At 33.5% G+C, this 27869-nt stretch overlaps 1 protein-coding gene across 1 annotated transcript in view; it reads left to right on the forward strand.

Annotated features, from left to right (window-relative positions):
• The window catches only part of LOC109048333 (growth hormone-releasing hormone receptor-like), a 39850-nt gene extending 12421 nt beyond the window's left edge, over nt 1-27429 (forward strand). The window contains exons 4-15 of the mRNA XM_042750542.1: nt 2664-2772; nt 3919-4026; nt 7082-7173; nt 8359-8456; nt 9248-9380; nt 11629-11782; nt 15350-15410; nt 15840-15909; nt 15999-16090; nt 19774-19903; nt 24203-24244; nt 25000-27429. Of these exons, the coding sequence (XP_042606476.1) occupies nt 2664-2772; nt 3919-4026; nt 7082-7173; nt 8359-8456; nt 9248-9380; nt 11629-11782; nt 15350-15410; nt 15840-15909; nt 15999-16090; nt 19774-19903; nt 24203-24244; nt 25000-25101 (1191 nt within the window). The 3' untranslated portion in view covers nt 25102-27429. The remainder of the gene's footprint in view (nt 1-2663; nt 2773-3918; nt 4027-7081; nt 7174-8358; nt 8457-9247; nt 9381-11628; nt 11783-15349; nt 15411-15839; nt 15910-15998; nt 16091-19773; nt 19904-24202; nt 24245-24999) is intronic.
• Nucleotides 27430-27869: the final 440 nt, after the last annotated feature.

Raw genomic sequence — 27869 nt, forward strand, 5'->3', positions numbered from 1 at the left:
TAAAGAATTTTGAAAGAATTTATACTTTTATTTAACAAGAATTCATTAAATTGATCAAAAGCGACAGCAAAGACATTTATGATATTACAAATGATTTTTGTTTCAAATAAATGCTGTTCTTTTGAACTTTCTGTTCATCAAACAATCCTGAAAAAAAAATATATATATATACATATATCATGGTTTCCATAAAAATATGTAGCAACAACTGTTTTCAACATTGATAATTGTTTCATGAGCAGCAAATCAGCATAATAGAATGATTTCTAAAGGATCATGTTACAGTGAAGACCGGAATAATGAGGCTAAAAATTCAGTTTGATCACCTGAATAAATCACATTTTAAAATGTATTAAAATAGCAAAACACTTATTTGAAATTGTAATAATGTTTCACAATATATATAATATATACCACAACTCATTGGGGGTTTAATCCTTTATTAAAAGGGCCATTGAAAACTTATATTTGTTAAACAGCGATCTGCCTACACTGCTTCTGTAATATCTGGACCTGTTACTTTGAGCCTGAGGTGCTGCAATACTGGTTTCTTGGACCTTTTTGAACAATAATACAAATTTCCCTGAATATTTTCACTGAGCGTTTCCTGAGAACAACCCATGAGTCTTTGATTGTGATTGCTTTCAAAAGCTGCTAGAGTTCATAATAACGTTTTAACTCTTAAACTGCATAGATTCACACTGAAGTGTTTGATTGGAGACAATCACTCTGAATCAGCGCTTTGATCACATGTTCATAGTTAATGAATGCATATGTTTGTGCATACCGTATGTTGAAATTGTTTTTGATGAGGGCTACTTCATTAACAACGACTCTAAAAGAAACAATGATTTAAAATGAAACATTGGTGTATTTTTGAAATTAGCACATGTTCTCTCTGTTTGCAGCTAGAAAAAATGTGTCATGTGTTTAGACAGGGGCGGATTTAGTAAATTGGGGGCCCCAGGCAAAATATAGGAATGGGGCCCTATACATTTTCACACATTTTCTTTTGTTTTGATGCTTGCTGCTGCACAATGGTGCCCCATAGTTGTGTCCAATGTTGCTACATTTTTCATGCACGTTAAATGGCTTTAAATACATATATCAAGCAAAACAAATATCAAGCAAAACAGCGTTGGATGAAGTGGATTAGAGCCCTGCAGGGGGCTCAAATATAGGCCCTAGCCCATATCCCCCCCCCAAAAAAGCTTTTACTACTGTTTTAGCTATTAAAATAGTTCAGTTTTGTATGTAATGGAAAAGCAATTATATTTCATTTCTTTTTTTATAAAGTAAATTTAGAAAAATGTTTGGAGCATTTTTTGTTTGTTAAATGTAAGTTTTTTTTGTTTTTGTTTGTTTGTTGTTGTTTTTTAACGGCGCCAGCGTGATCACTTGCAGTTTTTTCTAACAGTGGAAACAACTTAATATGCAGTCATTTTTGCTCATAAAGATAAGAGTAATACATCATTCTAAACTGTAAAGGGGCTAGTTTTATTTGTGTGCACTCACAATATCAACAAAACGTTGTGCTTTTATAAAATCAAGAAAAAAAAAAAACGCTTTCTGCCGTCTGGGGTCTGAACAGGAGCGCTAAACAATGATGAACCTAAACTCAACGAATTGGCTCACAGACCTGATAAAAATAATAATAAATAATAAATATTAAAAAAAAAAAAAAAAAAAAAAAAAAAATAATATATATATATATATATATATATATATATATATATATATATATATATATATATAGAAAGCTTTAAATTACTAGCCTACTTTAAAACGAAATAATTCAAATTGAAATTAGAAACTCTTTCATTATGTAATCCGTGAATTTCTCTTTAAAGACACGTCCAATAAGGAGATGGTGAGTAATTTTTTTTCATCACCATAATTGTTGGATAGCCTATCTAAAATGTAAAAATAAGGAAAAGCCTAAAATAGGCCTGATTATAATTTCTGTTTTATTTTATAATTCCGTACAATTAAAATATAAAACACAAATTATAATGGCATATATAGGCTATGTAAAACTTGGTCCTATAATTGCATAGCTGCTTTTTCTGATTTTTTTTTATGTTGCTCTATTCTGAATACCTTAACATGTAAAGGATTTTCTGCAACGCAATTTTGTATGATATGTGAATTATTTATTAGCCTTTTTTTTTCATACGTCATGAATTCATTGTATTCCCATTTGTAAAATAGCCAACAAATTAATTGTTGTAGGCTAACCCAATCTCATGAAAGTGTGTATAGCATGATTTTCTGCTTCTATTTGGCATAATATTTCTATGCAGAAATTGACTTTGGCATGCAAGAGACTGATAAATTCATAATTAATGGCATGGCTGGTTCAGTAGACAGAAATACGGGACACACACAGGCCTGTGAAAACTGCTGAAATGTTTACGGGGCAAATTGGAGGTCAGTCTGAGCGCTCATGGTACTCACAGTGCCTACAGCCGTACACCTGCAGGTGCCACGGACTCGGACGGTTATGGTAATAAACACAGTAAACGGCAACTGTTCATGTGTCAGTGCTTAATGCGCAACTCCTATATGAAAAGCATTCGCCTACCTTTGCTTTAAATGTTGTGTTATAAGGTAGACCTGCATTTTTATGCATCACTCACTCTTTTAATATTCTCTCTCTGCAGGTGTTGTCTAGTTTGCATCCTGAGTGTGAGTATATCTTTCAGCTTGCAAGAGATGAACAGCGGTGTCTCAGAGAGATCACAGATCTTGGAAACCTCAGCAGCTCTTCAGGTAGAAATAAACAGACGCTCCTGATGAGATGTTGAAGGGGTTTTTACCCACAGCATGTGAGATGCATGCTAAACAGCACTGAGGTTCAATTGAGAGCAAATGGAGACTTTTGTTGCTTCTCAGATTTGTTAGAGATACTAAATTCCTGCAATCAAAAGCCAGAGGTCTCAATATGCACTCAAACATTTCTCAGTTTTATGCAAGGCTAAATTACATGACCGTTCAAAAGTTTGGTGTCATTAAGATTTTAAAATGTTTTTGAAAAGAAGTCTGTCATACTCACCAAGGCTACATTTATCTGATCACAAATACACTTATTATGAAATATTATTAAAACTCCTAAGTTTTCTATTTGAGTATATTTTAAAATGTAATTTATTCCTGTGATGCACAGCTAAATTTTCAGCATCATTACTCCAGTCTTGAGTGTCACATGATCCTTCAGAAATCATTCTGATATGCTGATGTGATGCTCCTAAAAAAATGTTGTTATCAGTGTTGAAAACAGTTATGCTGATATGAAAACCATAATACATTTTTTTCAGGAATCTTTGATAAATAGATTGTTCAAAAGAACAGCATTTATTTATTTGCAATAAATGTCTTTACTGTCACTTTTGATCAATTTAATAAGAAATCTTTTAAAAATCTTTATTAAATCTTTTAAATACTGACCCCAAACCTGAAAGAAAATACATTTTTTTTCCTGTAAACCATAACATCAATAATTTCTGTTGTCAATCGTTTTAACTTTAATTTTTTTTTTTTAAATGACATAAAAACAGGTCACAAACCCTTGAGATGTCATTTAAAATAAATCACATCTGCATAGCATTTAACACTGCCATAAGCTGTCAGTGGTGACAATCAGAGACAGAGTTTAGTACGAGAACACACTCATTGTAATGCAGTGCCTTGTGTTTGCGTTTCCCAGTGGATCCCAGAAGTGAAGTCGTGTTTGGCAGCAGCTTTGCAGGAGATTCACATGCAACAGATGTACTTCTGGTGATCCAACATGGCAAACTGGACATTGATAGAGCAAACCCTAGCTGTTATGTGCCACGGAAAGCCTTTCGGATACATTGTTTTCTTGATGTTTGGTGATGGAGTGCATGGGTAAAAACAATCTCTGTGTGTGTGTGTGAGGTTGTCTGCAAGTATGGGATGCTGTAGTGTGTTGGCCCAGAGCTGCAGTGGGTGAGACGGTCCACTTGCTCTGTCCTGCTGTTTTCTCTCTCTTCAAGAACAACACAGGTGTGACACACATACACACCATCCACATCAAACTAGTGCATGATTCAAAACTGAAGTTAAAAATGACCGTTCAGTACCTGAATGTGAATTAGGTAAAGGTGGCAAACTGGATGCATAATTGTAATCAGAATTTAAATGGAAATACATAGATAAATAGGATTAATAATCAACATTTGATATATAATAATTCATATAACATTGTTTGACAAATAAGTAAAATTAAACCTTTTCATTTATCAAATACTATTGATACGTCATTTTCTGGTGATTTTTCTGTGATTCATATTTTTTTTAATTAAATATCCATCCATGCATGTTATTATTATATTAATAACCAACATTTCAGATAACAATTCGTATTTGCCAAAAAAAATATTTAATTATTAATTAAAATATTGTATTATATGACTAACCAATTAAATTTGATTAAATTTTTTAATGTGATTTATCCATGTGCATTATTTTATAGCATTAAATTAAAACATTGAATTATTATAACATAATAATATAATAACATTTGAGATGTAACAATTCATATAACAATACTATTTGATAAATTAAAATATCTTATATTTCATTATGAATTATCCATGTATGTTTTGAATTATTAAATGAATTGTTTATTTAATTATATAAAATTAAAATATTGGATTTTTTTATTTTTTTTAATAAGCAACATTTGAGAGAAATTAGTATCAGTTTCCGCATATTTAATGCTATTTAATTAACTTACTTTAATTTAATTGAATAGTGGAAAACTCTTAAAAAGAATGTTGTGGGCATTTTGTGGTGCTGTTTGGTCAAATTAAAACATTTTCGATTGCCAGTGTTAATTGTTTTGACATCACTAAAAGCACTTAATGAAATACACATAATAGAAACATAATTTGGCAAATGATGTGCTTATTTTTGTTTTGATAGAACTCAAAATGTCTGGAACAGAATGTCACGGAGAATGTCATGGAGATTCGAGAAATTGAAATGTTTCTGTCTAATGAATTGAAAGAGAGTTTGCTCAACCCTGCTCCATGCAGTACATGCATTTCCACATTAACAGCTTCTGCGAGCAAACCAGTTGGTTTCAGTCTGTGAGCTTTAACAATAGACACATTTACCTTGAGAATATAAATGAAATCCTCAAATGGTAAAATGCTCAGCCTCAATTTCAAGGCTTTGTAAATTTTAGCCAAAGAAGGCAGGTTTTCATATTTGCCACCGTAATAACGTCTCAGAGTCTCCACAGATCCGCCAGTATAACAAACTAAACCCGGTCTGAGCCCGGCCAATCACTGCTTTCAAATCTGAAAGCTCTCAAATGAAATTGTGCTGCTGCAGTTTCGTTTGATGGCTACTTAAGCAGCACTCCATCATTGTATCTCTGTCTCGTGTAGAAAAGGATACAGACCTGATTTCACATTCAGCTTTAGCACAAGCTAATTTTATGCATTGCATCTCATTCTCTAGAGAAAAAGTCAGTGCAAATCGCATGAAATGCCAACTCGCGTTTATTCATTTATTTTGAATAACCTTTTTTGAAAAGCTTGCAGAGATTGTATTGAAATCTTGCTCTTTTGAATTCTTAAAAAGAGCAATCTTGATAACACCATTTTGAGCAATTATAGACCAATATCAAATCTTCCTTTTATAGGCAAAATTATTGAAAATGTAGTTTTTAATCAGCTGAACAAATACTTAAACTCAAATGGTTTCGGACCACATCACAGCACAGAGACAGCGCTCATTAAGATAATAAATGATATTCACTTAAATTCTGATTCTGGCAAAATATCAGTGCTGGTATTACTTTTGACATTCTCGATCCGTTTGACAGACATGATCATAACATAATTCTACAGAGACTGGACAACTGGGTCTGGCTTTCTGGGATGGTACTCAAATGGTTCAGGTCATACTTAGAAGGGAGAGGTTATTATGTGAATATAGGAGAGCATAAGTCTAAGTGGACACCCATGACATGCGGAGTCCCTCAAGGCTCAATTCTTGCACCGCTCTGGTTTAGACTGTATATGCTCACTAATGTCACATAAACATTGCAATGAATATGCTGAGATGATTTTGTTTCCAGTCCAGACTTAGAGTAAACAAGGAAAAACTGTTCTTGTCTTTATCAACAAAGATGAAAGTTCTCAGAATGCATACCTTGACTCTAGGGGTCTAACAACCAAAAAAATCAAGTAGGAATCTTGTAAACAGACCTTAGTTTTCAATAGTCATGTCACTGGCCTTTTAAAAAAAACATTGCAAGAATTAGATGTTTTTTGTTTCCAGACAAGACTGCAGTTCATGCCTTCATCACCAGCAGGGTGCCACTGAATCTCTTCAACTGACCTTCAGAACCAAGACCATTAGACAGCTGCAGCATATCCAGAACACCAGTGCTCATTCTGACTAGCCCAGAAAATCTGAGCATATCACACCAGTCCCAGTTAACAGGCTGTTACATTTAGAATTGATTTTAAAGTACTTTTACTCATTTATAAATAACTCAATGGCCTAGGACCAAAATACAAAGCAGATATGCTCACTGAATATAAACCTAACACACCACTCAGATCATTAGGATCGAGTCAGTTAGAAATACCATGGGTTTCACAAAAAAAGGGGAGTCTGCTTTTAGTTATTATGCCGCCCGCAGTTGGAACCAGCTTCCAGAAGAGATCAGATGTGCTAAAACTTTAGTCACATTTAAATCTAGACTCAAAACTCATCTGTTTAGCTGTGCATTTATTGAATGAGCACTGTGCAATGGCTGAACTAATTGCACTGTATTTTGTGCAACCCGAAATAATTGCACTGTATTTTATGTAAAATCATTTTCTATTTTTAACTGTCTTAAATTCATTTTAAATCAATTTTTAAATCATTTTCAAAGTTTTTAAATTCCTTGTTTTATTTTTGTTATTATTTTTTTCATTATTATTTTTACTTTCTTTTATGTAAAGCACTTTGAATAACCATTGTGTACAAAATGTGCTATATAAATAAACTTGCCTTGCCTTGTCATTGACCTTTGACCTTTAATTCATTGCTCTAGGTATAGTGAGTCGTAACTGCACAGCTGGTGGCTGGTCACATCCATTCCCTCCTTACCATGAGGCCTGCATTGTTGAGGATGAAATCCCAGAGGTCAGACATAGTCTGAAATTCATACTCATATATTTGATAATCATTTTCTATTTATCCATATGCTTTTGCTTAAATCCCCTGCTTCTCAATGTGTTCTTCTTTGTAAAAAACACAGTAATCTCACATGAGCCTCCTCTGGTTTCAGAAGAGATCTCAACAACGTCTCAAACTGTGCTTAGATTCATAAAGACAGTCAATAATTTCAAAATGAACTCAAACATTTCACATCAAATTAATCTCAAGACCAGTAGCTCTATAGTCATACTCTATGTCAACAATTGTCTTTTTTTGTTGACAATTTTAGACATCTGAGACAATTGAAACTTAAATGAAACATAATTTAGATCTTCATTAATAATGTCCCCTGATTATAAACATCTTTAGCCATATGCATACAGTATATCATAATTCTCACTGGGAAACGTACTTATAAATGGCTTATAGTTTTAAAAGTGCTTTGAAAGTTTTTCATTTTGAAAATAAATGAAATAAAGAAAAAATATTAATGTTAATGTACAGTATAAATAAATAATTTACATTAAGAAGTAGTAAAATTTACTAAATAATTTTATTGACTAAATATAAATCAAGTCACATTCCTTAAATTATTTTTTAGATTGTATTATATTTAATATTTATATGTATGTAATATTATTTTTATTTTTTATTTTATTATTACTTTCTTTCTTTCTTTCTTTCTTTCTTTCTTTCTTTCTTTCTTTCTTTCTTTCTTTCTTTCTTTCGGCTTTCACAATCATGTCTGTCTCCATTATTGTAGTTGGCTTATAGTTCAAAAAGTTTTTAATTTTATTTTGAAATAAATAAATACATTTAGTTAATTTACAAATAAGTAAATTGTAATAATGACTAACATATTTAAAAGACACAATTTAAATTTATTTATTTATTTATTTTACTAAAAATTAAAACAAATCTCTAATATTTTATTATGCTTATTTTGAGGCTTTAGGCTTTCACAGTTATGTCTGCCTGTCTTAACGGCTAATTAAATGAAATCAAATTATTTTTCATTCATTCATCATTTCAAGTATTTATTGGCTGAGTGATGTGCAGCTTGATTGATTTCGCTCTTTATCTAGAGGAATGTTTATTGTATTGAAACAGACTCTCAGAACTGAACATGATCATTCCGATGTAACTGATTTCTGCACGTTTGTTCCTCAGGAGTCGTATTTTGCCACTGTGAAACTGATCTACACTGTTGGTTACGGAGCGTCACTGCTGTCGCTCTCTGTTGCCGTGGTAATACTGCTGCTCTTCAGGTACTGCGCTTTACAATGCGTTCTTACCATAGATGCAAACTCCTCACCTTTAGGGGACAACTCACTTTTTTGAGATCAAAATAGGTCACCTATGAGATTTGCTTAGATTCAATGAGAAAGTGTTTTATGGGGGGAGGGGTCTAACATGGGTAAATAAAGAACTGGGGCCAGTTGCAGACTTGTCATAACTTTTCATATTCAGTTATGAAAAGGTAGACTGGTCTTTTTTGTATTGGAAAAGACTCATTACCACTTGGCATTGCTAGTAAGTTTTGTATATTGTCTTAAATAGCCTGCACAGCGCTTCATCTTTTATAACATGTGAAAAATACCAAAAAAACAAGGTGTTATTTTTTTGTGTGTGAAAAATTACAGTTTTGGACATGATTTTGTGTGTAAAATGTTTGTAACATATAAGGTGTTATTTTTTTGTGTAACTACAATGAGCAAAAACAAATATCTTAAAAAAAAAAAAAAATCCATGTGGAGCATGCCTCCGGTTCTTGCCTTTTTTTTCCCCTGTTTGCATCACTGCTTACTGATGGACTATAAAAAAAATAAAAAAACAACAACCCCCAAATCCAACACGCATCACTGATATAACTTAAGTTATTATAAATAATTGCTTTAATATAGTTAGACTTATGTGAGTACCCTTTAGCATGTCTAGCTACCTTTTTACACAAACTTGTCATCTTTACCTCTTTAAATAAGCTTGTAGCTTGGAAACTATTTTGAAAGTAGTTACTGCAACACTGGACAAAGGCTCAACTGTCGTTTGTATTCTACAGGCGATTACACTGCGCTCGAAACTACATCCACATGCAGCTGTTTTTCACCTTCATCCTGAAATCGGTGGCTGTGTTTGTCAAAGATGCTACGCTTTTCTCCAGTGAAGACACGGATCACTGCACACTCTCCACAGTGAGTCCATCAGCGTCTCTGATCTAACAGCCTTTAAACGTGGTTTCCTGTAAAAAAAGAACAAAACACACACTGCTTGTGACCTCGGATCTGTGACAATATTTTTTTTTATACCCTTCCGAAAAAGAAGTTTATTCAAGTGTGCTATTAGTATACTTCTTTTAAACTAAAAATAATAAAGTATGCTTTTAGTTTACTTTTTATGTACTTCTCAGAAATGGGCTTTATGTACTCATCAGAAATATACTTAAAATGACATTTAAGTATACTTGACTTATACTTACAAAAAGTCTAAATATATTTGAGCTATTATTGTGCTCCTAGAATCCTTTTGTACAGAATTTCCAAAAAAACTCAACTGAAGAAGAAAAAGAAACAACAGATACTAACACATGTAATCTAACACGATCATCTGATATGAAACAGCATTAAAACTGTAACGTTATGGAATAAATTGTCGACCGATGAAGAGGTAATAATTACAGTCAAGCTTTGGGGTGTTGATCGACCCCATCTACGTTTTGATTATCATTCTGAATCCAATTCATAGTCTTTTTTCAGCTTTTTGTTCAAAATGTTATTTCTTTATTTTTTTATGAAACCTACCCACATTAAAGTGTTTAAAAAAGAATGTATGAAGCTAGAATAAAATGTTTTTGTTTACAAGCAGATACCCTGTTCTTTACATGTTTTGTATGTTTCATATATTCATATATACACAAATATAAACAAATTAAAACCTAATAGGGACATAGAAGTATACTTAAAATATGATGTAAAGTTCACTTTAAGAAAACTTATGACTATACTTGCAGTATAAAACTACTAAACTAGTAGTTTCCTGAGACTATACTTCAAAGTGTACAAAGTATTTAATTAGTAAACTGTCAGTATACCTATAAGTTCACTTTTAGTATAACTGCAGTACAAACTACAAACATAGAGGTAAACTAGTTGTGTACTCAAAGTTTGCTGTTGTTATACTTAAAGTATACTTAAAAGTATACCTTTATATACTAGAAAGTGGGCCAATTTAGTCCCAAGGAGTATTGAAACAGTACACTTACAAGTATACTACTAGAGCACTGATATTTGTATACTTGCTACATAAAGTATACTTTAAAAACATACTTGAACTTTACTTAAGTATACTTAATAAAATAAACTTGAAGTATACTACTTTTTGGTAAGGGAATTCTTAACTGTATTGACTCCATTCACCATCTTAGATGATTTTTGTCAGTATTCACAATGCATTCTGGAATTGTTTTCTTCAGGAATGATCTAAACCAGGCACAATGTGACAACAACAACAAAATCACAGCCAGTCAGAAGACTATGTTTAAGGACAGGAAAAAAAAATAAAATTAAAAATTATTAACTGATTTTAAATATCTTTCAAAGCCGTTTAAAGTTTGGGGTCTGTAAGGTTTTTTTTATATTTTTTAAAAGAAGTAAATAGAAAAAAAAATAGCAAGGATGTATTTATTTGATTAAAAATACAGTAAAAACATTAATATTGTGAAATATTATTACAATTTAAAAAAAACTGTTTTCTTTCTGAATATATTTTATAATGTAATTTATTACCGTGATGTAAAGCTGAATTTTCAGCATCATTACTCGAGTCTTCTGCGTCACATGATCCTTCAGAAATCATTCTAATATGCTGATTTGCTGCTCAAGAAACTTTTCTGATTATTATTAATGTTGAAAACAGTTGTGCTGCTTCACATTTCACAGGATTCTTTAACGAAAACTAAGTTTAAAAGAACAGCTTAATTTAAAACATAAATCTTATGTAAGATTATAAATGACTTTGCTTCACTTTTTATCAATTTAATGAATCCTTTATTAAATCAAAGTTCTTTATACACACACACACACACACACACACACACACACACACACACACACACAACAAACATATATATATATATATATATATGTATACTATATGGTACATCCTTATTAATTACTTTCTTAAAAATATAATACTGACCCTGGATTAGAGGTTAAGCTCCTCTGAAAAATTCAGAAAAAACACACATACCTACTAGAAAAGAAAAATTTCAGACACTAGTTTAAAGGAAAGCTGCATTAATTTTTAAATAGAAATTTTCACCTTCGTTTATTTCCTGCTGAGTTTCTACTTTCTCCATCTGCTTATGTCTTACTCTCTTGTTTTTTTGCTGTCATGCCCTGTTTATCATTCTCAGCATCTCTCTCTCTCTCTCTCTCTCCGCAGGCAGCCTGTAAAGCGTCGGTGGTGTTTTGTCATTATTGCGTCATGACTAATTTCTTCTGGCTGCTGGTTGAAGCCGTGTATCTGAACTCTCTGCTGGTCTCGGACTTCCCGCGCAGCCGCCGCTGTCTCTGGAGTTTCGCTCTGCTGGGCTGGGGTGAGACGCTCATATCTCTGTCCCTAGAGCCATCCGGCCCTGTCTCTCTCACACTCTTTCCTCTAGCCAACACAGATGAGGTTTATCTAAATAGCTTAGACTATGTGAGTTCTTGAAGGGACAAAAACTGAAATTTAGTTTGTAGTCCTAACATGATTTCTTTGGCTAAAGGTTCATTCACAACAACACAGAGAATAATAACTATAAAATGTCCAAGCTCTTTTAAAGCAGGATGGATTCTGACTGGCTGTGAATTTTGTTATTGTTCATCTGTAGGAAAAAATTATTTTGAAGTGATTCCAATGATACTGGTTTTCTGTGTTAATATTGTTATTGTATATATGGTTATTTTATATACATTATGTTTATGGTAAAATGGTTGTGGCAGAAGCTAACAATAAATTAGTTTTATCCCTTCTAGCCTTAACCATTTGTAATTTTTGGTGAAATTGACCGACATATATCTATTTATAATAGGACGAATCTTTCACAGTCTTTTCACTATCAAGTGCGATTTTCTTTTTTTTTTCTTTTTTATTAATACTTTCATTCAGCAAGAATGCATTAAATTGATCAAAAGTGACAGTAAAGACATTTATAATGTCAAGATTTTTTTTTTTTATAAAAAAATGCTGTTCATTCATCAAAGAATCCTGCAAAAGTTTAAAAAAATATGAAGCAGCATAACTGTTTGCAACATTGATAGTAAGATATATTTTTGGCTATCAAATCAGAATATTAGAATGATTTCTGAAGGATCATGTGACCAGTGCCACATTAAGCCTTTGAGGGGCCCTGGGCTAACACAGCTTTGGGGGCCCCCCTACAAAATCATGTAGAAAAATTAAACGATATTACTGAGTTATAATCTTACAAATCAACAAAAGCCCAGCAAATACAATTAAATATCACTCACCACTAAAAGGGCTTCTTCCTGCTCATCTTATAAGTTACAGACATTTTAAAAATGTATAATTTTGTTTCTCTTTTTTAACAACATTAACTTACAGTAGGGAAATACATCTTCCCTCAGGTATTTTATTTATTAAGCACCGATAAACACAACAGCAGCTGACCATAGTGCTGTACAAATAAATTAAAAACCATATTAACATTTATCAGATGCTTTTATCCAAAGTGACTTACAGTGGATTCAGGTTATACATTTTTTTATCAGTATGTGTGTTTCCTGGGAATTGAACCCACAACTTTTTGCGCCGCTAACGCAATGCTCTACCACTGAGCCACAGGAACCACTAAAAAAAGAATAACACCAGTAAACACAAAAGATAATTTAACATACAAAGTTTAAAAAGCCAATAAGAAAATACGATTTCAATTTAGTAGTAAACTCATAGATAGAATTGGAAGCTTTCACAGATAAAGGAAGGTTATTCCATAGCCTCGGTCCAACTATTGCAAACAGTAAAAGGTAGATAGTGTTTTCTAGCTGGATGTTGTGCTTACGATCAATAATCACATCTTTGTATTCAACCAAACTGATTTGCAGAAATCAAAACACGAGTCCCGCTCACTGTGACTATGCAGCAGAGGATTCCGCTTGGTCTTAAAGTGGCTATGTTCGCAATTCAAACAATGATTTAAAAAAAAAAAAAACATTTGTTATTTGTATGGTCTAGGTGGTCATACAGCGTGTGCCTGCAAATACAGAGAAACTGATGCCTTAAATATGGGATGATTCCGTATTATTCGGAACGGTTGGCAACCCTATATAAAATGCAAAAGAGAATAGACTCGGGGGCTCCCTAGTGTTCGGGGCCCTGGGCTGCAGCCCATGTTGCCCATTAGGATAACGCGGCCCTGCATGTGACACTGGTGTAATGATACTGAAAATTCAGCTTTGCATCACAAAAATAAATTCCACTTTAAAATATATTAAAACCTAAAACAGCAGAATTTAAATTGCAATAATATTTCACATTATTACTGTTTTTACTGTATTTTTGATCACATAAATGCAGGCTTGGATAGCTTAAGAGACTTCTTTCCAAAAAATTAAAACATCTTACCAATCTAATCCTTTGGATAGTAGCATATGTATGTAAAGAATAATGAATGTGCTTTGTGACACGTCCCAGCCCCTCTAGTGTTTTATTTTTGCAGTATTGTCCATTTTATTACTGACTACATTATGATGCTTATATCTGAAACCTGTTATTTTTCTCATGTTAGCAGCTATTACAGTCTCACTGACTCAATCAGTGAAGTACAGCATGATCCTTTTGTTGTTCTGTTACTCAATTTCCATTTATATTCTCTCTCTCTCTCTCTCTCTCTCCTGCTCTCTGTTACCCTGGGAGGGCTGATGAGTGTCAGAACAACTCTTGTGATTGGCATCTCTATCCTCTCTGATTTGAGCAGACAACTGAAGGAACAAACAGTTCAAATCACATTGTGGATGCAGTTCTCAACATAGACGTGCAAATCACTTCTCGTTCTTTTACATGTTCCTGTAAGCTGCAACCGGGAGCCAGTGCAGGGAGACAAAGAGAGGTGTGATATGGGCTCCTTTGGGTTTGTTAAAGACCAGTTGTGCCATTGCATTCTGAATCATTTGTGAAGGTTCGATTGTGCATGATGGAAGTCCAGCCAGAAGAGCATTGCAGTAGTCCAGCCTAGAAATAACAAGGGCCAGGACAAGAAGTTGTGCAGCATACTCCATTACAAATGGCCTGATCTTTCTGATGTTGTGCAATCCAAACCTGCAAGATCGAGCAGTTTTTGCAATGTGGTCTTTGAAGGTCAGCTGACCGAAGTTGATGGGGTAATTGTAGAAGAACCTTGCTGGATGGTGAAATCATGCTGTAGAGTTGGAGTGGCAGGGAAGACAAGAAGCTCAGTCTTTGCCAGGTTGAGCTGTAGGAGATGTTCTTTCATCCATGCTGAGATGTCCGCCAGGCAGCCTCAGATCCATGCAGCTACTGTTGGATCATCTGGTTGAAATGAGAGATAGAGCTGTGTGTGCCATCAGCATAGCAATGGTAGGAGAAGCCATGTGCCTGTATGATGGGACCCAGTGATGTAGTGTATATGGAGAAGAGGAGGGGTCCAAGAACTGATCCCTGAGGAACTCCAGTGAGCAGTTGATGTGGAAACCTCCCCTCCTCATATATATATATATATATATATATATATATATATATATATATATATATATATATATATATAAAGTTTAATACTTAATAAATGCTCTCTAAATGCTGTCTAATTTCCATAAACATTTGAACTTATTTTCATAATTGTTTACATTATTAATTTTGGATTTCGCCAACTTTTGGTAATTTAACTAAAAGGCACTTAATATGTCATATATCATAGCTCTGATTCTTTTAATGTGCTTCTGTCTGGATATCACTCAATAAAGTCTGTAAACTGCTACGGATTCTACAGTACATTTAGTGTCATTATCATGATCATCATTGATAATAATAGCTTCGAGGTTTATTATCCCTGCTCATTTTTAACAGAGTTACATTGAACACTCTCTGTAAGATTCCATTTCACTAACAGCATAATCTTTTTCGTCTCTCTTGTCTTTTCTCTCAGGCTTTCCACTGATCTGCATTATCCTCTGGATCTGCTCCAGACTGTATTTTGAGGACACAGAGTAAGTGCACATTCATTTTAGCGTTAGGGATTTAAACAAGCCCCATAGAGCCAAGTGCACAATACAGAAATCAGTCTCATCACCTTTAATGTTTTTCGTCAGCAGCCAGTCTGCTATAAGAAGTCCCAGATTGACACCCGTTCAACGCTCTTCTAGAATGAATGACAGCCCTATGATAAAGCATTGACTTTTGTCATTTGCTGCTTTATTGTAAATTACTGATTAGGACATTGAGGGTGTCTGTCTAGAAACCAGAATGTCACAAGACTTGGGTTTGTAAGCAGTAACCCAGAACACCCCAGCAACCACATAGAAACTCAATAATTCCAATAATAGGACAGGAAATGAGACTTTTAATGGATTGTGAGAGCAGAGAAGGTGCAGATTTTAATCAGATCTGTCTTATACAGGCCTTTGGGTTTTTTCCAGGTGCTGGGATATAAATGAAGACTCTCCTTATTGGTGGATCATCAAGGGTCCCATTGTAGTTTCCATAGGGGTGAGATAAAGCATAAGGACGTGGATAAATGGGTTTGGCTCACACACGCTTATTTTCAGCTCATATTTTCCTGTTTTCTGCCCAACCAGGTGAACTTCCTTCTCTTCATGAACATTATCAGGATTCTGGTGCAGAAACTGGACCCTCGCTTGATCCAATTCAACAATTCAGCTCAGTACAGGTACAGAAAACAAGACAACACCACAAACCCATGAGCAGGGGGTATCAGAAACGGAACAGGAACTGCATGTGTCCTCAGGCGTGGTGATGATTGGGTGCTTTCAGTTCATATTCTGTGTGGAGCTGAGCGGCAGGTCTCTGTGGGGGATTGTGGGATTGATAGTGTGGTTCGAATGGTGAGAGCTTTACAATAAGCCTAAGAAATTGCTGGGTTCAGTACATCGACTTTGGTAAATGCATTGGGTATTATGAACTGAAAAGCAATATTAGTTTAAAAATATACATATAGTTCATTTTAGTTCATAATTCATTAACTAATGTTATCATATCAGTGTTATTTGCGTATTTATTTACAATACAGTTTTTGTCAATCATTTGAATTTGAATTTATTTTTATATTTTCAGTTTTCATTCTGTTATGTACTTTTGTAAATTCTATTTAGCTCTAATTTATTTTTATTTCAGTTTAAGTCGTTTTAGTACTTCAATCTAAACATGCTTATTTTAGTTAGTTGCCAGGGTGTAATTTGTAATACTTATTTCAAATTTTTTTCAATGTAAAATTTAATTTAATTTAATTTAACAAAATATTGTTTTACGTTTTACTTTAAAATAACAACACTTTAATGTAGTAATATTTTTGGATATTAACATTAACCAAAATTAATAAACACTGCAAAAATCTAATTTGTATAGTTCATGCTAACTGATGTTAATCTACAACCTTATTGTAAAGAAAATATTTAATGACTACAATGCTTATTAATCAGTAGAAAATGAATCTTAAGTTTAAACATACTTCTTTTAGTAGCTCCATTAGACAGCATTTTTATTTTTCCACCAGCTGTTGAACTGAACTGTAAAAAAAAAAAAAAAAAAAATGGTAAAGTTAAAAATGTGCCTCATATGATAAACATAACTGGTTGCACTTAAGTGATAAATATTATTTAATATAACTGAATCAGCTTGACTACGTAAGATTGAAATAATGAAAATCATTGTAAGGGTCAGATTATATAGAAATAATGTGTTACGGTAACAATGAGTCTGTCTTTTTAGACAGGATTTTATGCAAAAGTTGTTCTTTCAAACCCCATAATCATGCAAGAACTCCAGAGATGTGGTAATGAAATGCATTGAGAGTGACTTTGAGATTCACGGATAAGCACTACAGATTTAAAGCTGAAGCAAACCTTGCATGCTGACAGGAAATAGAATTGAGTTCCCAGAACGCTGCTGAAGGAGATTGCTGTGGACTCGAGACATCATTGTCACTGTGAGGATCCTTTGAAAACTTTTAGCTACGGCGGCTGCTGGAAGTGTGATTCTCTTAGGTGCTGTGCCTTTGTTCTTTCATCTCTACTGTACTGTACTTCCCTCGTAGAGCCCACCAGATACTGTAACAGCACTGCTGATTATGACAACACAGCCACAGGAAATAAGATTGCTTTTGCTATTTTAGGTATTTTTACAGATAACCAGAGTTACTTTGAATTATTACAGTGTTACTAATATTTTTTTACTAATATATTGAACCTCTTCAAGTAGGGTTTCCATTTACCTAAGAAGGCCTGGCAAACCTGTCTGAGATTGATACCAGTTATCTGAAAAGATGTGAAAAACCAAACAAACAAAAATCATAATCCAAACTACACCAAAATACTAAAAACATACCACCTACATAATAATTATGAAATCAGCACAAATGAATTAAATAATATTTTAATAATAATAATACAGCCCACAAGAAACTCAAACAGGACCATCTCAATGCCATTGGTTTCTTTTAAATATTTTATTGTACCCTGTCTATACCATGGTATTATGAAAAAAGGCTGTATGCTTCAAAAAATGACCATGGCATTACCATGACGTGTGGATAGGGTATCATGGCAATTCATAGTATTCTTTAAATACCTTGATATAGGTAATTATTTGAGATTGTGTGTAATGGTATGAAATGGCAAAACTATGGTACTTACAGTATATACCATGATACTGACATTTACATGGTACACCAGGGTACTTCCAAGAACAGCATGGTATATTATGTCCAAAATATCATTCTTTTTGGTAGTTTTTTTGTAAGTATTAAAATTAAATTAATTTATTACATGCCAAAACCATAGTACTTTTTTGGACACAGTACCGTGGTTTTTGGGCATGTACATGGTATTCTTTTAAGTACTTTGATATATGATTATGGTAATCAACTTAAAACATTTTCATTATAACAATAATTAAAATAAACAGCTCTTCTGCCATTTCCTATGGTCAAACTGTAGGCTGTTGCCAAGCAGCATAAGCAAATTTCAGTACTGTTTTTATATCCATGTGTCAGAGGATGATTTCCAGTATATTTCTGCCTGGCACAGCTCATATTTAAGAGCACTGAATGACCGTACACAAAATTTGGAGAGAGATTTGTGTATGTGTTTGGTTATGTGTCCCGTTAATGGTGCTATCATGAAGAGACTCTTTGTTCTTGCCAAAAATGAGTGTTTGATGTTGTTATGTTTATATTTATACTCATACATATGCAGATTTCACAAAGGCCTGTGAATGACTGAAACGCTCCCTAGGATCTGTGTTATTAAGCGGTTCTGTCAGATTATTTGATGGTTTTGCATTAAAACTGTGTGCAGTTGTGCTAAAATAGTAAAACACAGTGAGTTCAGTGATCCGTGAGGGATTTGAATTCTGAATTTTAACATATTAAACAGTAAGGGGCCTCAAATTATTTATATTTAAAGGAATAGCTCACCTTACATGAAAACAAAAAGTTTTTGCCGTTAAATTTCAGTGAATAAACTTTGAATTTCACACAAAGTTGATTTCAGAAGACTTGGAATATAGTGTACAAGTTATATAGACTATACTTTTATGCTACAGTTCTTGATACAGATTTGTATTATGAAAAAATCAACTAAACCTCTCTTTTGTATTCCATGAAGAATTAGCAGAGCAATTATAATAATCACTGCACGTATGTTTACATTCATGCATATTCACTTTTTTCTGGCTCAAAAAATAAAGAACAATACAAACACAAGAAATGCTATTACTGGAAGCTATAAATACAACACTACTCAGTATTCACATCAATGTGCAAATACAGAGGACACTTGTGAATACCGAAGGAACAGTTCACCCTACAATGAAAATTGTCATTGTTTTATTACCACCAATATGCTGTTATTTTTGTTTTTCCACAGAAGACAATGAATGTGAATTGCTTGACACGTCTCATACTGCATTCTTCCATCGTTGATGGCAAAACGACATGGTCTCTTGCAAATATGAATGTGCAGGATTTTTCACACAAAGCTCTCTATAAAATAAAGCCTACAAGTCAAATAGACTACTTTAATGTTTCTTTTATAATACTTTCTGCTCCTTTTTGGAGCCTTCACAGCGTCTGTCCCCATTCACTGTCTTTGTACATAGAAAAAAAAAACAGAAAAAAAAACAGCATGCAGGTTAGGGATGACAGGGTGAGTAAATATTGACAGTATTTAGATTTTTCGTGAACTGTTCCTTTACAGTGTTGTCTGAAGTCATGCCTTATCATGTTCTTACTCGTTTGAATCCATAAAGTCCACTCACCAGAATCTCTCAGCTCTAATCTGCCCAATAACACTCTTACCCTTCCTCCTCTTCATCCTTTATCTCTCCTCCCCTCAGGCGACTGACCAAGTCCACCCTCCTCCTCATCCCTCTCTTCGGCACTCATTACATGGTCTTCAACTTCCTCCCAGACTACTTCAACGTGAGCCTGCGGCTTTGCATCGAACTGTGTCTGGGCTCCTTCCAGGTTATTCAGCCTGCTATCAGCACAACACAGCTTAAACACAAACACCGCACGCATAAACTTATTAAGGCTGGAATACACTACACGTCTTTTGCCCAGATAGACGTGTTGACGCTAGTTGGCAAAAACCAGAACCAGTCTGCAGATTTTCAGCACTTGGAGTTCGTGAATTTAGTGTGTGATACACAAACAAATGACTCTTTCTGATTGGCTCTTGTTAGTGAGTCAGAAACATGCAGCACAAAGAATACAGTCCAATTTATGAACAAATTACAATTTTCAGTCTGTTCTTTTTATTGAATCAAAAACTTCCAGTGCAACCAGTGTAGTCCGATAAACTAACAAATGTCTCTTTTAAAAGGGTTTTCTTTTTAGTGAATCAAAAACACGAAAAGCAACCTGTGTAGTTCACAAACGAGTTAAGACAGAATTTAACCGCTTCTTTTTATTAAATCAAAACACACAGCACAAATAGTACAGTCTGAATCACAAACAAATGATTCTTTTCAAATGGTTCTTTTTAGTGAACCACACACATACAGTACAGCTCAACCAGTGTAGTCCAATTAACTAACAGATGACTCTTTTAAAATGGTTCTTTTTAGTGAATCAAAAACATACAAAGCAACCTTTGTAGCCTGGTTCATGATTAAATGATTCATTTAACTCTTTTAAACCAGTTCTTTTTATTGAGTCAAAAACACCTAGCATAAACTGTATAGTCTGATTCACGAACAAATGACTCTTTTAAACCAGTTCTTTTTACTGAATCAAAAACGCCTAGCACATACTGTATAGTCTGATTCACGAACAAATGACTCTTTTAAACCAGTTCTTTTTACTGAATCAAAAACGCCTAGCACAAACTGTATAGTCTGATTCACGAACAAATGACTCTTTTAAACCAGTTCTTTTTACTGAATCAAAAACGCCTAGCACAAACTGTATAGTCTGATTCACGAACAAATGACTCTTTTAAACCAGTTCTATTTATTGAATCAAAAACACCTAATACAAACTGTATAGTCTGATTCACGAACAAATGACTCTTTTAAACCAGTTATTTTTATTGAATCAAAAACACCTAGCACATACTGTATAGTCTAATTCACGAACAAATGACTCTTTTAAACCAGTTCTTTTTATTGAATCAAAAACACCTAGCACAAACTGTATAGTCTGATTCATGAACAAATGACTCTTTTAAACCAGTTCTTTTTATTGAATCAAAAACACCTAGCACAAACTGTATAGTCTGATTCATGAACAAATGACTCTTTTAAAATGGCTCTTTTTTAGTAAATCAAAAACATACAAATCTACAAGAGTAATCTGTTTCACAAACTTTTAAATCAGTTCTTTTTATTTAATTAAAAACGTGCAGTGCAACTAGTGTAGTCTGATTAACTAACAAAAGCCTTTTTCTTTTTAATGAGTCACATGATAACAATGAAGCACATGTTTCTGCAAGAGTTTGTGGTCGGTGTGCTATCGCCAGTCATTTAGTATATGATCAGTTTTTCTCCATTTTCTCCATGTATGATGTCTAGTATTCCATTCAGATTTTTAAAGTCATGTATTCCAGCCTTCAGATGAAGCTCAGATCAAAACAAGCTCAGAGCAGACCTCATTCTCACCTTTGATCTCTTGAGACAGGAGATGGACATTGGGGCTTTAAAGATATTACTTAGTTAGATGGAACACTAATTGAGTTTCCTGAGTGGCTGACGACTAATTAAAAAAATTAATTCCATGCAGGGGTTCGAGAAACATAACAGGAAGGCTGTTACCTTCTTGTAAAGGTTTAAAATTATGTCTGTGATGTGCATTTTTTAGTGCTAATTATTTTTGTGAAGGCTAACATTGAAGTAAGAGTAAAACCTCAAGTTTTCAGATTGTTGTTTGCTGTTTACAGAGCCTACGACAGTCCTAGTGACAGGTTTGATATCTTAGGACATCTGTTAGATCCTATATATATCCTGTATATATTGGTCTGTTTTTGATTAACTAAAATAAAATAATGCTATTTAAAAGAGTCATTTGTTATAGAATCTGACTACATTAGTTGTGCTGTATGTTTTTAATTCGCTAAAAACAAGCAGTTTAGAAGAGTCGTTTGTTCATGAATTGGACTTCAGTTTTGGGCCGTGTGTTTTTGATTAATTAAAAAGAACAAATTTGAACTTGAACAAGCACAAACAATCTTCAGAATTGTTCCTTTTGGATTCTACAGAACAATTAACAGCATGTTTATATTCAGAGAGACACCTGCAAAATGTGTAAGCTGTTGCATGTTAACTTATTAGTGTGGAATTATCTGATTCTTCACTGTGGATGTGTACTTCAGCACCAGACCGTCATACGTCTAATCTCATGGATACTTCTGAAGGATGAGGATCTGATCCGGATGACACAGATACATGCATGATTATGCATTAATGGTGTAAACACAGTGTTCGAATTGTGTCAAAGCTCTGGGGGGTTCCCCCCCCACCCCACACCACCAGTTCCAAAAAAAAAAAAACAACAACTAATAATATACATTTGTATTTATTTATTTCATATAATAATATAATTCATTTACTTTACTTGTGAATTTAATTTACTTTGTGTTTCAGAACATGTTTTTGCAGCTGAGCATTTACTATATGTAAAATTAAATAAAAATCTATATACTTTGAAACAGTGCACATGTAGGCATTTTATTTCATTAAAAAAACGAATTTATCTTGAATCTAGTTATATAACCCTTTATATTTTCTAGCGGAAGTTTTCATAGTTGATTAAACTTATAGTGGTGAATGAGAGACTACATTAAATATATGTTTTGTCACAATAGTGTTTCTACAAGAGGGAAAAAAATAGAAAGAATTTGATACGATTACGATGCTGATGGACCATTTCGATCTCTTGATTGACTATCAATTCACATGAATAGGCCTACTGTACTTACTGTTCTGGGGTTAAATTCAGTATTTTCTTGCATTAATTAATATTCACTTGTGTGTGCTTATACGCGTATCTTTTTAAAATGTATCATTTTAAAATCTAGTGTTTGATCATATCTAAATATTTATTCAAATGCAAAACCTAAAAAATAAGTAAGCAGTTATGACCTGGCATACTGTTTTGAGCAACTAGACTAGATACATGTATATTTATTAGAGTGTGTAAACAATGGCATTGCAAATGGAAATATTATTTTTCTGGCCACAAAATGACTTTAATTTGCCTCTTTGCATTGAATTTTAAACCCCTTTTCTCCATTTAAACTTTAATACTACACTAATTGTATTAGGCTATACATAATAACAGAAAATAGGATACAATTCATAACAAAAACGGTTGATCTGCATGTTTGTCTTGGGCATAATAATCAATGCATGTGTTTTCTCAAGCACAATTTGTGAGAGTTAGCAACCCTGCTTTGTCATCGTTGACACAAAAAAAGCCTTCACCTGATGAACATTTTCATCAGTAATAATTTCCTTAATTAAATTAACACTGTTTTTGAGCAGTTAAGGTTACTAGATTTAAAATTATTTGTTTATTCAGAATGGGTGCAATGCAAGCTTTTTTTTCTCAGATTTACGTTAGATGGCTAATTACAACTAACAATCCGATAGTGAGCTAGCGTCATAAGATAAAAAAAACAACTATTGACAGACCAAGATTATAATAAAAGTAACTGTCCTATTAAACAAATAAACTTATTCAGTAGCAGTAAATTAGGTGTACCAAACAATCATAAAACAAAGAAATATTATCTTGCTGTCATCGTGAGGTAAAAATAATGAGGAAGGGTCACTCTGCCAGCCAATCATACAGCGACGTCGCGCCCCCGCGGTCTGTAAATCCTTCAGAAAACAACGTGTGGCGCACTTGAGCGTATTTTCAGATGCACATCTTATTTGAAGTAGCTTTTTATGGGAGCGGCCAGCAGCGCAATACTTCGATAAAAAATAGATAGGGCTATGTCAAATATTGTTTCTATTTTAGTTTTAATGAAAAACCCCTCAGGGACCCCCCCAAGGTCAATTTTTTAGGCCTTATGGGGGGTCCCTTGATGCTTATTGTCTCGAAACACTTCATGAAAAGATGAAAAGGAGATGAAAGGGAGACATTAATGGTGTAAACAGTGAAAACAGCATAAAATTGTTTTGTCTCGAAACACTTCATGAAAAGATGAAAAGGAGATGAAAGGGAGAGGAAGAGAGATGGCGCTATAATATTTGTAGATATTTGATCTGAGGAACATTTTATTCAATTTAAGGAAACTGACTTTCTCTTGTTTTTTTTAAGGGCCTCATTGTGGCAGTTCTCTACTGTTTCCTGAACCAGGAGGTGAGTGATTATTATGTGGCAGCTCTCACACACCATAAAAATACAAAATAAACACCAAAATTCAAAATAATGTGCTGAAAGCTAGATTCCAAATGTGCAATGCCCTTATGCTTTTAACAACTGTAAAAATGCATGCAAGTCCGATATCTGGACTAACCAGCTTGCTTACTGTCGATTCTGCAAATCAGGTTTGTTTTTGAATGGAGATAATCAGCGTTCTCAGATGCCTAAACAAGATTTGTACTCAAAATCAGGCCCAATAAAATCCTTGACAAACATGTTTGCCAGTCTTTGTTAATTTCATTAAGAAACATCCTGGGGAATTAAACAAGAGGACTGGTTAAAGGCCAATGCACAATTAAGGATGAATAATAATAATAATAATGCATTGCATTTCAGTCTTCCATTTAATGAAAATCATTTTTAACAGCCAATATATTAAAGGAACAGTTCACTCAAAAATGAAAATTTGCTGAAAATGTACTTAGAGATGTAGATGAGTTTGTTCCTTCATCGGAACAGATTTAAAGAAATGTAGCATTACATCACTTGCTCACCAGTGGATCCTCTGCATTGAATGGGTGCCGTCAGAATGAGAGTCCAAACAGCTGATAAAAACATCAGAATAACATGAAATGATCAAATATATACACACATTTAACATAACATATGTTAGATTTCGGTTTTGTTTTGATCGAAGTCTCTCCTGAGATTTTGTGTTTATATATTATGCAGCACATGTGTTTGTCTGTTAGGTTCAGAAAGAAATACGCTTATGTTGGATGCGATATCAAGAGGGGAGTTACGCTGTCGTTCCTGTTGGAGCCAAAGGAAGTCAGATGGACACTCCATTCTAGAGTCATTAAAACTCACCGGTGCCTCTAATATACAGACCTCAACACCTCCAGAAAACATGAACACCTGAATCAAACAGTTCTATTAAATGCTGATTGTATTGCTCAGTTGATATGACAACAAATGGCTTAAACAGCCAGAATATACAGTATTTGGGCTGCAGTATATCTGAATTAAACACACTTAACAGAGTTCATTAGAGAGCATGCTAAAAAAAAATGGTTAAAAAAATATGAATACTGGAATTCATCATAACAAAACTGCTGCTTTTGGGGGGATTCTGGGTGGGTTTAATCAAAGTATGTATAGAGAAAAGCCTATAAAAATATACTTCTGTTGCCCTTCAAATTCAGCTATTTTATTATAATATTTATTACTTCGGGGAAATGTTAAACTCTAAAATTGTACCCAATAAAAGGCAGTAAGGCAGTTTTGAATGTGTACGTATTTATCTGTATGTATGTACATGTTTACAGTATTAATATCTGTAAAGAGAAATATAAGGATTAATTGGTGGATTCATGGATTTCTGAGTTAGATAGGCCTACAGGTAACCAGGCAAGTTGTTATGTTTTATATGTTGTAATTCTGTAGAATTTGTTAACTACAACTTCTGTTGGCAAAATCAGTGGTTTGATATTTTCTTATCATTTCACAAGTGGTTTTGTGTTTTTAACTGTATTTATATTTTGCTGAAACGCTTGTAATAGGCTGTTTAATGTCAAGTTCCCAAAGTGTGACAACATCCCTGTAATTTGCTCATCATATGTTCCTGTATCTTTTTTCCCTGTCATATAAATGTTCAAAAGCATCTTTGTAGCAAAGACTGTAAAGACATTGACTTTTAAATTAAACCCACTCCCAAAATGATTATTTTGAGCTAAAAGTGTAACAACTATCCCCGTTTTCTCCTTTCTGCTGGTTGATTCTTTTCTTTTTACAACTTAAAAATGACTTAAGTATTGAAATGTTGCAGCTATCCACCTTAATTTGTGTTTCTATTTGTAACTTGATGTGCAAGGCTTCCGGTGCCATTAGCTTTCAGTTATTTTAGCTCTACTAAAACATTATGTAATTCTGCAAACTGGCATTTGTTATGATATTATTTTAACTCATTATCATGATTATAAGCACACTGGATTGTCGCACAAATAGTCTTACCGTTTACTGTTATTTACCTGACCGGAAGTCTCGTACATTCAAAGTAAATAGCTTACTTTCGCGTTTGGAAATAGAGCAGAGATTGAAATGCCAAATGTGTTTAACAGTGGAATGTTTTCATGTGTCCAAAGACTGCTGTTGTGTTGCTTTATATGTAGCCTTCTCTTCTAATTCTCACCAAATGTGCATTATACTCTAATGCCTATAAACACCTAGTAAAAATCACTGTAAACTTTTTTATATATTGTATTATAGCCTACTGTATATTTTCTAGCTGTAATACATTATTTATTTGTTCATCTGTCTGTTTTCAAATGCTCTTTGAGTGGCCTTAAGTGTATTAATGCATCAAATCAGAGTGCATTACAGAGATGGAAATATTATCCAATTTGATGCTCTATCTGTGTAATGGATTTTATCCCTTTTTTTTTAGCTTTAATAATGCAATTAAGGAATTAAGGTCACTCATACTTGCTGTTATGTTTGTATATGTGCGTAAGCAAGCTGCTCCAATGTGTACGTGTATCTATTTTTGAGCTCAAGTCTTGATTTTTCTGCTTTAATGTGTACAATATAATTACTTAAAAAAAAAGAAAAAAATGTATACATAAAATGTCTTTCTGCTGGATTTGTCTGTCAGTAATAGGCTAAACACTGACCCCTGCTGGTCAATACATCACACTACTTACCATAATTATTTTAATGAGATTTGATTCATGTTTAAGGTTTTGAAAGTCTTGTTTTCTTATTATATTAATTTTTGATGAACCAAATTGAAGTGCAGACAAAAATGGGCCTCCTACGGTTATTTATTTATTTTGGTTATTTTTATTTTTGAATGTTTTCACAAGCATTTTCATCCAATCAGCCACAAAATGTTGACCCAACTTTTTAATACATTTTGCCAAGTAATTTGGATCTAGCATCACTTCCAATTCATTTGAGCGAATTGATTCTTTAAGATAATCAGTTTAATGAATCGATTCACCGCGAGTCATCACTTAATTTTTTTCCGCTCTATTTTAATTGTTGAAATGTCTTTTGGATTAGCTTAAAGCCTGCCTACGTGTGCTTTAACAATTTTAACTACATTTCTACCATAATTCCTAAAGTTTTAGTCTAAAACAAAGTCACATAGGCCCGGTTTCACAGACAGGGCTTAGCCTAAACCAGGATTAGGCCATAGTTTAATTAGGACATTTAAGTCATTTTTATAAACATGCCTTAGAAAAAAGCATCATTGGTGTGCATCTTAAGACAAAACAAAGGCACTGACATGTTTTAAGATCAGTCAGTTTAAGTTTCCTTGAGTTGAAACAGCTCAGATTCACAATTTAGTCTAGGACTAGGTTTAAGCCTTGTCTGTAAAACCGGAGGATAGAGTCAGGAAATTTACAAAATATGTTATGAATAGGTGCGACCAAAACAAAAATCGTCTCAGCATTAGTTTGTTAATAATAACAAGAAAGCTAATTATTAGTAATAATTCTACAATATTGCAGAGATTTGTGAATCACTTTGCGAATCGGTTCGACTGAATCATTCAAAAGAGTCTGTTAAAAAACGATTCGTTCGCGAGCATTGCTTCAGCACTGAAGCATTATGATGG

Source organism: Cyprinus carpio, chromosome B23 (genome assembly GCF_018340385.1).
Source record: "Cyprinus carpio isolate SPL01 chromosome B23, ASM1834038v1, whole genome shotgun sequence".
NCBI lineage: Eukaryota > Metazoa > Chordata > Actinopteri > Cypriniformes > Cyprinidae > Cyprinus > Cyprinus carpio.